This window comes from Rhinolophus sinicus, chromosome 15 (genome assembly GCF_057876585.1).
Source record: "Rhinolophus sinicus isolate RSI-liver-muscle chromosome 15, RSI-T2T, whole genome shotgun sequence".
In the NCBI taxonomy this organism is placed as follows: Eukaryota; Metazoa; Chordata; class Mammalia; order Chiroptera; family Rhinolophidae; genus Rhinolophus; species Rhinolophus sinicus.
This window is the reverse complement of record NC_142515.1, coordinates 40,461,636-40,474,677: the sequence shown is the minus strand read 5'-3', so window position 1 is coordinate 40,474,677 and position 13,042 is coordinate 40,461,636. Positions and strand designations below refer to the sequence as shown.

General features: G+C 34.9%; 1 protein-coding gene across 36 annotated transcripts in view; it reads left to right on the top strand.

Moving 5' to 3' along the window:
* ANK3 (ankyrin 3) overlaps positions 1–13,042 on the top strand; it is a 593,532-nt gene that overhangs the window by 432,471 nt on the left and 148,019 nt on the right. For all 36 annotated transcript variants that reach the window (XM_088792001.1, XM_088791998.1, XM_088792002.1 and 33 more), the window contains one exon: positions 10,989–11,087. In XM_088792001.1, the coding sequence (XP_088648127.1) occupies positions 10,989–11,087 (99 nt within the window). The remainder of the gene's footprint in view (positions 1–10,988; positions 11,088–13,042) is intronic.

Here is a 13,042-nt window from a genome sequence, read left to right as displayed (position 1 = left end):
AAAAAGAGTGATACACACACACACACACACACACACACACACACACACACACACATATACCGGGGTGCCAAAAAAATGTACACATTTTAAGAGATGTCATCTATGCATTACTTTTCGAAGTTGACTTGAATATATATATATATATATGAGAGAGGGAGAGAATATTATTCAGCCATAAAAATAAAAGCAAGCATGACATTTGCAACAACATTGATGGACCTCATGCTAAGTGGAGAGCATTATCCTAAATAAGTCAGACAGAAAGACAAATACTATGATATCACTTATATCTGGACTCTAAAAACATAAAACTCATTGAAACAGAGTAGAACAGTGGTTGCCAGTGGCTGACAGGTGGGGGAAATGGGAAGATGTTGGTCAGAGAATACAGACTATCAGTTATAAGATGCATAAGTTCAGGGATCTAAGGTCCATCCTGGTAACTAGAGTCGGCAATATTTTATACTCGAAAGTTGCTATGAGAGTAGAGCGTCAATGTTCTCACCATAACAACAACAAAATTTATGTGAGGTGAAGAATGTGTTAACTATGTCAATTATATCTTAATAAAGCTAGAGCACGAAGGATGATTCTATGTGCATCCTTGAAGGAGTTTAGCTAGGACCTGATGAATGACAAAGCCTTATGGTTCTGTTTCTATTTTGCTCATTTGGAGAAAGCTTTTCCTATTTCCCCTGTCCCACATGCTAGCCGATATCAACTGCCTGGTTATCTTACTATGCTGCAGAATTGACAGTAGTAAGTATACAGCTTATGTACATACTTGCAATAATGGTGGCAAATGTGCTGAGGTAGAAAATATATAGGCAAATTTTTCAATCTGGTGTATATGCAGCATCCTAATTTTAAAATGATTCTGAAATCTATTTACTCAACAATGTCTTAAAGGGCTTTATTTGTGTCTTTATAGACTATATGCTTTGCTAAGAATGGCTACTTGTGGTAGTCTACTATTTCTTTCCATTTAACTCTTGCTCTCTGCAAAGCTGGCATATGTATTTGTATACTTATTGAAGGAAGGTACTTTGCAATGCATGGTCTCTTGTCATTTTCATTTTCCTTTGCATCAATTCACAGCCTAATCAGAGGCTCAATATGAACCTAAATTCAGAACCATTTCAGAATTTGTGGCATCTTCTGAGCTCTCCATCATTATTCGCTGACTCTTCTCCATCCAATAATAAAGGCAGCTGGCTTCTATCTAGTGCTTCAGAGAAGATGCTGAAATTCCAGGTGGAGTCAGTAATCGCAGTACTCTGATTGCCAGAATGCTGCTCTAGCCTTGCCTCTCCCAACTTACAGCCTTCCTAGTATGTGCCATCACCCACACCTCATATAGTCCCATGAGCTTACGTCCGAAGCTACACCTTGACACTGAGATGCACACATTTATCTTAGTATTCATAGCACTTAGCACACTTTCTGGCACATACTAGATATTTAATAAGTGTTTACTGACTGTATAGAAATAAGATACACTTCTTAATGTTACATTGCCAAAAAGTCTTTATTTGACTTTATGCTGGATCTGTGGTAATGTAATTTTTCTCCCTGAAGTTAATGGCATCCAATTGATCTATAAGAATGAAGAGATATTTGTGCAAAAGTAGATAAAGGGTTTTCAGAGTACCTCAAATCTGTTAATTGTTAAATTCTTACTATTCTGGGAAGGTTTCAGGAGACACTTGGATGTCCTTTAAATATTAGGTTATTCTTTCCCAGAAATGCAGCTGGTTATATTTCTCAGGTTAAATGTGAAGGAAAAGGAAATATTGGTATTGACTGTTGCTTTCTATTATGTTTCCAGAAGTATGACTGCCTTGGTTAAAAATAAATCCTTGAAGAATATATTAAATATTTCATAGTCATAAAATAGTCTCTATCAAAGGGAAAATTCTAATACAATGTTCCTCCTCACAGTGCTAATGTAGACATCTTGACAAGAGCATCTGAAATAGTGCAGAAGACTCTGGGGTTCTACATTAGTCAAGACTAATTTGAAAATATTTTTGTGTCATTTAAAAAAACATTCATTTTTAATTTTTGATTCAAAAATATTAAAAGTTAACTGAAAGCATTTATTTAGATTCCAAGGTGGTCAAGGGAACTTGCACCTTGTTTTCTCTGTGAATCTGCTCCAAAAAGAAATAGTCTTAGTTTTTTGTTTTGTTTTTTTAATGTACAGTGATCATGAAATTCCCTTAGCTTTCCAAACATGAAAATCTCTTTGAAGGAAAGAAAGTTTTTGAGAGTTGCCAAGAGTTCTGAGAACATGACGGGAGCACTTTTTTTCTCTCTTTCTCTGTCTCTGTCCCTCCCCACTTCCCTACCACACCTCCAATGACTTTATACCGTATAGGAAACCTCATTTCCTTTACCAAATTAGAGATCTAATTAAATGTTGAGTAAATTTCATATGCCAGTTAAGCCTTGTTCTCTTGAAGAATCTACAAAAGCTGCTCAGGACAGTTATTTTTCTTAAGTGCTATGTGGATCAAAACACTGGTGCTCAGAAAGTATCTGCTTTTTCTCCTTATTTCCTTTTATATAGGTTGGTAACGCTCACATCCTATTTCTTTTAAATAACTCTACATTCATTAGACACATGCGTACTCTATAGTTATCAACTATAAGCAGCTTAATTATCCTTCTTCCCCGAAGGAAAAATACAATAAATAAAGTCATTAATGGTTTTTTTTTCATTGTGAACCTTAATTTTAATTGATTTTTCCGTCTAACATCTTAGAAGAACTATATAGAAAGTCCCTTTATATATTTAAAATTATATTTTATAGTAAGTTATTCTGTTTCTACCTACTCAAAGTTCAAGAATTTCCTTAGCATTTCATAGAAGGAATATGATAAAAAGGAATATCATAGAATATGGAATATAGAACATAGAACATAGGAATATCATAGAAGGAATATCATAGAAGGAGTATGATAGAAACAAACACAAACTCTGATGGAATGATGTGTAGAGGCTACATATTAATGTTTTTACTGAAATGTGTGAGAGTTCTGGCTTCAAGTAATGATGAAGTAGCTTGTTTTGAATTAAATGTCCTGCTGATAAAAATCTAAACTCCAGAAAAATATTTTTTAGAAACTTGTTTGGAGGCACTGAAAAGCAATCAAAAGCAGGCAAACATTGGAGTAAAATCAACTCTTGGAAGAACTAAGTAACATAGGATGAAATCTATATTTATATGGCAGACACTCGGCAGTCAGCACAGCATACTGTTATATAATTTTTGTCAGATTTCACAGTTTTATTGTCTTGAGGACAGAGAATCAAGTCTGGGGCTGTAAGTGTGGCTGGATATTTGGGGGAGAAATCACTGAAAGGAGAGAACCACCAAGGGTAGTGGTAAAATCAACATGTAAACTCCCCACAGATTCTTGGCTGACTCCTAAACTATACATATGCAGGGTGAAACTCCAAGGAGGCCAGAGGGAAATAGTAGCTATAATATTAAAAACTGCTAAGAAAGTTCAGCAACTACCTGCTCTAAGGGAGACAGAATTGCCATGTCAGAGAGGCTTGGTAAATGTCCTCGGTTTTTTATTGAACCTCCAGAAGTACTGCATCTTAGGAGTGAAGACTATGCCCCAGGACTAAAGGAATTATTCTAGGAACAAGAACAAACTGAAAGAGATCTACCATTAAAAGCCTAAAACCAAGCTCCTACAAGTTCTAGAGTCTCTCTAATATATCGTTCACAATATTCAATACTTAATTTAAAAATTACTGTACATAAAGGAAACAAGATGTGACTTAACTCAAAAAAAAAAAAAAGAAGTTAGGTAACAGAAAGGGACTCACCGCTGACTGAGATATTGGAATTAGCAGACTTTAAAATAAATATGATAAATATGTAAAATAATCTGAAGGAAAAGACAGACATAGCAAGTAAAGAAAAGAAGAATTTCAGGAGAAATATCTGATCTTTTAAAAAGAATCAGAAATCCTAGAACTGAAAAATACAGTATCTGAAATTTTAAAAATTCATTGAATAGGATAAAAATCAGGTTGAATACAAAGAAAGAATTGGTGAACTTCAAGACAAGTCACAGAAATCATCCAAACTTAAGCACAGAAAGCAAAAAGATTAAAAATCAAATGAACACCATGTCAACAACCTGTGTAATAATAGCAAGCTAATTAAATACATACAATGGAGATACAAACACATCCAAGAGGCAGAAGAGAAAGAAGATGAAGTAGAAATTATATATATATATATATATATATATATATATATATATATATATATATATGTATGTATGTATGTATGTATGTATGTATGTATGTATGTATGTATTTACTTCCAAAGCCATAAGCTACAACTTCCAGATCCAGGAAACTTAGCACACTCCAAGGAGGATAAATACAAAGAAAATCATACTGAAACTTCTGAAAATCAAAGATAGAGAAAAAGATTTTTAAGCAGCCAGAGAAAAAGGTACATTATTAATGGAAAACCAATGATTAGAATGTAATCTGACTTCTGATCAGAAACACTGACGGCCTGAAGTCAATGGAACATCCTTAAAGTGCTGAATGAAAAATATGTCAATCTAGAATTTATATCCAGTAAAAATATACTTCTATAATAAATTCGAAATAAAGACAGTTTCAGATAAGCAAAAGTTGAGAGAACTTGTTAACCACCAGACATGCACTAAAATAAATAACGAATGAAGTCTTCAATCTGAAGGAAAATGATACCAGATGGATATTTGGATCTCAATAAAGGAGAGAAGAGCTAGAAATAATAAGTAAGCAAATTAAGGACAATTTTTATTTTCTTAAATTCTTTCAAAGTCAATTGTTTAAATAAACCTATCAGTCTATTAGGTTATAATATATGTGGAAGTAAAATATATGATATAGCACAAAAGATGAAATTAATAGTAAATGGAATTATATAATATTGCAGAATTCTCATACATGAAGCAGTGTATTGTTTCAATATATAATGATAATATTACCATTTAATAATATAATGAATAATAAAATATTGTTTAGACTGTTATAACTTAAGGATACATACTGTAATCCCTAGGGCGACGACTAAAAAGGGATTTCGTTAAAAAGCCAAAGTAGGAGATAGCCAATAATATATATATAATCAATCATTCAATGATTAGAATACTAAATAATACTCAATCCAAAAGAAGACAAGAAATGAGGGACCAAAACACACAAAGGACAGTAGAAATAAAGACAACAAATAGCAAAATAAGTGACAGCGAAAGAGACAACAAAAAGAGACAACAAAATAAGTGTTTATTTTTAGCCTCAGAGAGAAAGCTGTAGGTTTCCAAGCCAAGAGAACAACAGAAGGATTTTACCTTATTTTTGTTTAATATTAAACATAGAATGTACAGCAGGATAACAAGGAAAAGAATGAGAAAGGGATATCTCTCTTCTTTATATATAAATGACAGAAATGAATTCTTGATCTTAAAAGGCAATTGCTTGGTACAGTAGAAGGAATTCAACCCCTCTGACCGAGGCAAGCCTGAGGTGAAATTCTAATTCCAAGCATGTACTTTCATGTGACCTCAAGTAGGTACGTTAATCCTCTGAAACAGCTTTCTCAACTATAAATGGAATTTCTGGTGCCATTCTCATAAGTTGTAGTAGAGATTCAATTAAGATCACAATATAAAGCACCAGTGACAATAGAGGCGTTTCCAAAAATGTTATTTCACTTCCTCTTAGGCCAAATCTACAGTTGTATAACATGCACAAAATGAGAATACAGTCAGATTTTTAGTGAAAATCCAGATATGAGAGTAGCTACTGGACTGTAATCGATGCCCTTTATCTCTGGCTATTGTCATAGCTCTCCTCTCCAGAGCACCATATTTTGTTGTTGTTTTGTTTTGTTTTCAGTTTTTAATTAATGATCACATCCCGTTTTACATCCATAATATAGAAAAAAATACAGGGCTGGCCCGGTGGCTCAGGTGGTTGGAGCGCTGTGCTCCTAACACCAAGGTCACCGGTTTGATTCCCACCTGGGCCAGTGAGCTGCGCCCTCTACAGCTAAGATTGTGAGGCTGTGGGGTGCAGGGGGCATGGAGGTAGAAGAAGGAGGGATAAAGAAAGAAAAAAGTACATATCCACGGAGTTCTCTCTGCTTGATTTCCTCTTCCTTCTTTAGAGTGAGTTTTTTAATTAGGAGAAAGAAAAGGAAGGAACCTGGAGGATACAAATCTAAATATGTCTCTTTTGAAAGTATTTCTCAAGTCATGAATTTGTGTCATTTCAGTATGGGCTTTGAGCAAATTCAACCTGCTAAGAACATATTGTGAATGCAGTATTCCTGACTGTGATACCTTCCTGGAGAGCCCTGCCCATGCTTTTCAGAAAAAAGGAAAAAAAAAAAAACCTGAAAGAAAGTCTTTTTGACCTTCAAGTGTGCAATGGTTTGCTGTTAAGCTAACACAAGAGAGCATTTTTTCCCAGCCAGAAAAGTGCAGCTCCCCACCTTCCTAATAAGATTGCTGTCACTGAAATGAAATATGAGATCTGGCCTAGCCAGTTTGTGTTGCTTCAGAATTCTGCCCAAGGGAATACTTGTCCATTATGTTAGTGCTTTAAAAATCGGGGGAATTGGAAAAAAATTACCCCATGTAATTTTATTTCCCTCCCATAATGTTACTATGGCAACTCAGCATCCCTCTCTCGTTCTCTCTTGTCCAACTGCATTGGCTGCCTTTCTTGAGGCAGCCTCCCTTGAGCCCCAAGAACTGCCTTTGTCAAGCATTTTTCAGGTGGAGGTCCATGCTGTCGTATGCAAGTGAATTGCATTTTGGCCCAGAATCCATTCTAAGTGACACTGTATATTAATTGTAAATTTCTAGCTGTTGGGGAACAGGTAAGAATCCTTATTTTGTATTGGAAAATGCATTGCTCTAATTTTAGGGAAAGGAATATGCCAGTTCACTGCTACCTTGTCAAACACAATATTGACAGTCACTCTTTTTTTAAGCTTATAGTATTCTGAATTAAAAAGAGGAGAAAAATCTTATTTAGAGCAAGGAATCTGATATTTCTCTTATTCTGAGAACTAAAAAGACGGAGTCATATTCTTTAGTCTAATTCTCATTTACAAGTCACTTATCTATTGAGAATTTTATTTTTCCAGAAGGAAAGACAGGTTATTTTAATAGTGCTTCTGAAGTATAAAATGAGTCTAGTCTCAAACAAAAAGGATAACAAGGAAAGGAATTTTTAACCAACTAAAACATTTTTCAAAGACTAGATCAAAAATCCATTTTATTCACTCCATTCATTCACTCAGTCATTTTTATGAAGCACCTTTCACGGACATGGTACTGAATTACCTTCTCTCCGAGATTTAAATACCCCTTAAACTAGTAACCCTGTCCTCAGAAGCAGACCGAGTGAAATGATAATGCTCACAAATAACTAAAATACCAGGTAAAAAGCTTTAGGTTCCCCAAAAGAACTACCAATAAATTAGGACAGGGGTCCTGACTGTAGAATGGTCGTTTCTAATTTTGGAAAAGGATTCAAAGAAACACTGTACTTTAAAACAGTAAGGATTTGTCTGTTGGAGAAAGTAGGAAGTAAACTTCCAGGTACATGAAATAGTGTGGGCAAAACAAAGAAATAGAAAAATGAGAGGCTCTTGCCAGCCCCTGCACAGAGTTTGTTCGTTAGAATAGATGAGAAAGGAATGGAGGAAGGCCAAGTGTAGCTGTGACTGGTATTAGAAGACTTTGAATTTTAACTTGAGGAATTTAGACTTGGCTGAGGAATGAATGACGGTTATTGAGGCTCTTTTGAACACACAGGTATCATAACAGTGCTTCAGGACGGTGAATGATAAGCCACAGCTGTTTCAAAACCAAATAAACTTTTTTGAAATTTAAATATTTGGTTTTTTGCTCAAAAAATAAGTATTAAGGAAAGTCAATACCTGCTAATCCCCTCTCCTTTTTTTTTTTTTTTTAACTGAAGTGTAAATCACTAAATGGCAGGTATTTTTCAGTCTCACTGTGGATCAGCTGTCTTTGTGACTAAAATGGTGATGCTAATTAAAGATCTTACGTTCACTCTAGATACTAGTTTTCCACTGACCTGTGAATGTCCCAACAGCCGGGCTGGCACTGCCTGTGCCGCCAGGCAGTCGTGACATTTTGTCCAACTTCCTGATGAGGCACCTCTCTCTCCTGCCGGGAACTGGCTATTTGAAGGGCCCTGCACCTTTGAAAAGTGTCAGAGCACACTTGCAGGACATGCAAAGGTGTCAGCCAGTTGTAATCAATGTTAAAAACACTGCAGGTAAAACTACAGTTGAAAGCTGTGCTTCAGGTAGCTCTTTGCATTTCAGCTGGAAGCTAATGGGTCTTACCTTGGCGAGCTAGGTAACTCCATTGAAACAAGGTGATAAAAAGAACAAAGGGTAGAATGATAGCACTTCACAGCGCTTGCACGATGAGAAAGTCACCTCTCCTAACTGAGTCTCTCGATTCTGTAAGTTTTTAATAAATAAATAAAGGTCAGAAGTAGAAGATCCAGAGTGTAGATAACAGAAGGCTAAGTGTGGCTGAAAGTTTGAGCAGAGGGTTTTTGTCTTACTAACTCTTCCCACGACAGTCCTTGATTGTCTTGCATTGACAATCCAGTCAGCATTGTCCTGGTTCTAAATTCAGCCGAATAATTTAACCTCTTTGAACCTTAGAGTCAACAAGTATATAATGAAGATTATCCCTTCCATATAGGGGTACTTGTGAGAATAAAATGATAACATGTCTTGGATTTGCTTTGACATAATATAAGAAAGGAAAAAAGGTCAGGATATTAATGAATCAAGATTGATCATGAGGCAACAGTTGCTGACACTGAGCAAAAGGCACACATCACTGGTCTACTTTAGGCTGAAATATGTTTGAAATTTTCCATAATTAAAAAATTTTGTTAAAGGTGAAATCAGAAAAGTATGTCTGTAAGGAACAGTATATTTCAAAGGATTAAGGTGTTGAGATAGACTTGGTTGGCTCTTAAATAGCCAAACACTTTGCAGTCCATATGTAGCATTTTGCTTTGTGGAAGATCATTTTCAGGGATAAATGAGTTGGCCTAGAATGATTACTTTTTCTGTGTGACCATAGTTTGACAATGTCTACACATAGTCTGTCACCTCTTACATCTTAGAGGCTACTTATGAGAAAATGAAAGAAATAGATTTGACCTTTAAGTTCATAAAAGATGATCACATTCAGAGAATGTGAAATGTTTCTCTGTGTTGGAAGGTAGATGTGATTGTTCTATTATTTCTCCTTCAGATATTTTCAGGTTTTATATTAATGGGAAGACATTAGGTAGGACTCCGTGGTGTTTTTTATTTGTTCTCAGATTTTATTTTATTTTATTTTATTAGCAAAATCCTGTTTCTGACTTGGAAGACTATTATATTGTTTACTTTGGTTTATAAGAGCAAATGTTATAAATCAGCATAAAAGGCAGAGTGTTCAAACATGCTTATAGAATGTTCAAATCAGGTCATGTAATGTTTGTGATTCACATTTCTGTGTTTAAGGAATTTTAATTCTGAGATTTGGCTAGTAGTTTAGAAATAGGATTGTACTTTATTATACATTAGGGTGTTTAAGCTTACTTTCAAGATATCACACAATCTAGACAGTGATTTGCATACAGTGAATCACATTTTGATGTGTTTCTTTGAGGTGTAGGTCTTGTCAACTGTGGGAATCTTCAAGTTGGGGAATACATAAGCTGGGGTGCGTGAAAACATCTCCATAGAGTTTAAGGCCAGTTAGATAGTTTTAAGTGAGTAACCTTCCACTTCCTTTCCTCCCTGCTAATTCTCCTTTCCCACTTTCCTTTAATGCAATAGTTCTTCTCCCCTATTATGACAGAAAGGCCTAACTCTCTCTCACCCACAATAATGGTGCTCTGTTAAGAACTGCATGAGTATAATGGTTGGGTAACATATTCTTCTGCGTATCAGACGGTTGTACATCCTATTGCTGTCGATAAAAATGAAGGGCCTAATGAAATTGTTTTATGATGGATCATTTCAAAAAATCTTTAGTGAAAGATTATTAAGGGATTTTGGCATGTAATTCAGAAGGAATTCAGAGAATTAGTGACAATGCTATAACAAAAGTCCATCTACTTGTTGATGCAGATAAGATTTCTCAGCAGTAACATTTATAAAGACAAAATATGGGATAATATTGATGCTAAACCATTTTATTAATAGGTAATATTCATTAGCAGATACACAAACTAGTTTTGAAAAAATACATCTCATCGAGAGGGGAATTTTTAATAAGTTGTTACTCTTATTTAATAATCATAAAATGTGTAGTATATTTTTGATGTTTTGATCAATTATGTTTCAATAATTATATTGATAATTGCAATCAGGAGATTTATTTTGATACATAAAGCTTATGTTCTCGGGAAATCTATAAACCTTTTTTAAATTGAAATTTATGTATTTTTGTGGTAGAGAAATATGATGTGGTAATCAATAAAAACACTCAAGCATAAAATTATATTGAGATACAATTATGTAGGGGAAGTGGTATAGAAATAGAAATGCTAGAAGAAACATGACCAATGTAAAATTACTATTTGCAAAGGTTATTTGTATTTTTTTTAAATGGTAGATGTCAATTTACTTACAGTATTTGGATTCCATTGGATATTCAAAAGTGGTCAAACAGTTAGTTTTTAAATCTTAGTATTTAAATATTAATATTCTAATATGTGGGAAATTACACACTGTGCAACCACTATGAAAAATTTACTTTGCTAGTTTAAAAAATGCAATGATTGCATCAGATATATAAATAAAGTTTGAAGCTCACTGGTCCTGAATCTTGAATAAATACTCTACATGTGTAGAAATCCCCATCAAATCTAATTGAAGATGTTGCCCTTTGTTCAACAGGATGGTCTGACGCCACTGCACTGTGGAGCAAGGAGTGGTCATGAGCAGGTGGTTGAAATGCTGCTCGATCGAGCTGCCCCCATTCTTTCAAAAACCAAGGTAACTTCTCCCCAGGTTTTTGGATAATTAGGCTGTATTCACTTTGAATCGTTTTACTGGTTATGTAACCCATTCTTTTAAATCAAGAGGAAAATGCCATCATTTCAATTTAGCAGCTGGAGTGGCTCTGTTCACCAAATCTTTGGAGAATCTCAAAATACATATGGGTTTAGGAAGTATTGTGATGGAATGCACTCTATCACAAAGCCATTTGTGCGTGTGTTGTTTTTGTCTTGTTTCAAGAGCACTTGGAACTCGGTTTTACTCTCTGAAATTTTCATAGCTCAGAAATGATCACTCGTTGGGGAAGGAAAGACTGTAAGATCTAGGCTCTCTAAAGTCTGGGTGCTGGCTTTCTTACATCAGCCTCTTGATTTATTTTTTGGGAGGTCACCAACTAGTAAAGAGGCCAAAGATGTCATATTATTGATAAAGAATAAAACTTTAGAAAGATTGCACCTTAATTGGGCCACAGGGAAAATGACATATCTGAAAGGAACGCATGATGATTGCCTGAAAAAATGTGTTTTACTAAGTGTCTTCTGGATATTCTAAGTGGTAAAATCATTTGACACTGTTTGAAAAACAGAGTATTTATAAATTTGGGGACATACGAACTACCTCATAGTCACTATTATTTTTATTAACCAGTGATTTTTGGAAGCTCTATCAAGCTTTATAAAAAGCCTTAATCTCTAAATATTATCAAAACAAAATTACATATTACTCCTGTTCTCACCCTAATCAGTGTTTCCTACTCTAGTGAAGATAGGCAGGGTTGAAGTGGTCTGAATAATTCTATCACTCGTTGCAGGGTTTAGATTGTCAAGTTGATGGTGGTTTTATCCAAAATAATTAAACAGTCACAATTTTTCATTGTATGTGATGACATCTTGGCCTTTTCAGTGCTTCTCATCTAAATCATCTATTTTTTCTTTTTCTTTTTCTGCCCCACTACTGTCTTCTGAGCCATATCATCTCTCACTGAATGATTATAATAGTTTCCTTACTGGTCCCCCATTTTTCCCCTTCCTCTTTTACAATCCAATTTCCATTTTGCAGTCAGAATGGCCGTATGAGCTGTCAACCAAGTCATGTCACCCTCCTGCCTGAAAACCCTCCAGTTAATTTCCATTGTTCTCTTTAAAATTAATTTTTATTTTATCAAAGCAGTATAGGTATAGTTAAAAATCAAATCATTGTCTCATCTTTTTTCTCCTATTGTTTATTTCATTATCTATTTGTTTTTTTCCTGAGAAATCTCTGATTTTTTTTTCTTCTCTGCTTTCATTATTCAAGAATTTTTTTTTAACTTCTCTGATGGCATCCAGTTCTTATTTTATGGATGCAATATTTTCTATTACCTGTCTAAGAACATTCAAGATAACATTTCTTTAATGTAATTCTTTGTGCCTCTCATATGTATATCCTAATTCCTCAGACTTGTTATTTTCTCTTTGTTAGTTCTCGCTCACTCTTTCATGTTGGGGTTTTTCCACGAGTGTTTATACCCAACTATAACTGTCAGGTACTACAGTTTGAGTAGAAGCTCTGTGAGAGTGTAGGCAGGGCTCTACTCAGGTGTGTCAGGCCAGAGGGGTCGTGTAATGTCAGGATTAGTTGTCCTTTTCTCTGGGAAGTTCAGTTTTTTGAGAGACGAATCCTCCAACCTTTTGCAGTGTACAGCTGTGTGAATACATTCAGAGTCAGGAAAAGGAGCTGTCAGCATCCCTGTTCTCTATGCATACTTTAATCATACTAATGCTATAGGTTGATTGCTGCATACCAGGTTCTAAGCACTTTACATATATTAACCCATTTAATCCTCGTAATAACTCTATAAGGTGCTAATGTTACTATTATACCCTTTTTCTAGATTAGAAAACTGAGACCCAAAGAAATAAAGTAGCTTCCTCAAAATATCTCCGCTAGTGGCAGAACAAGGATTTGAACCC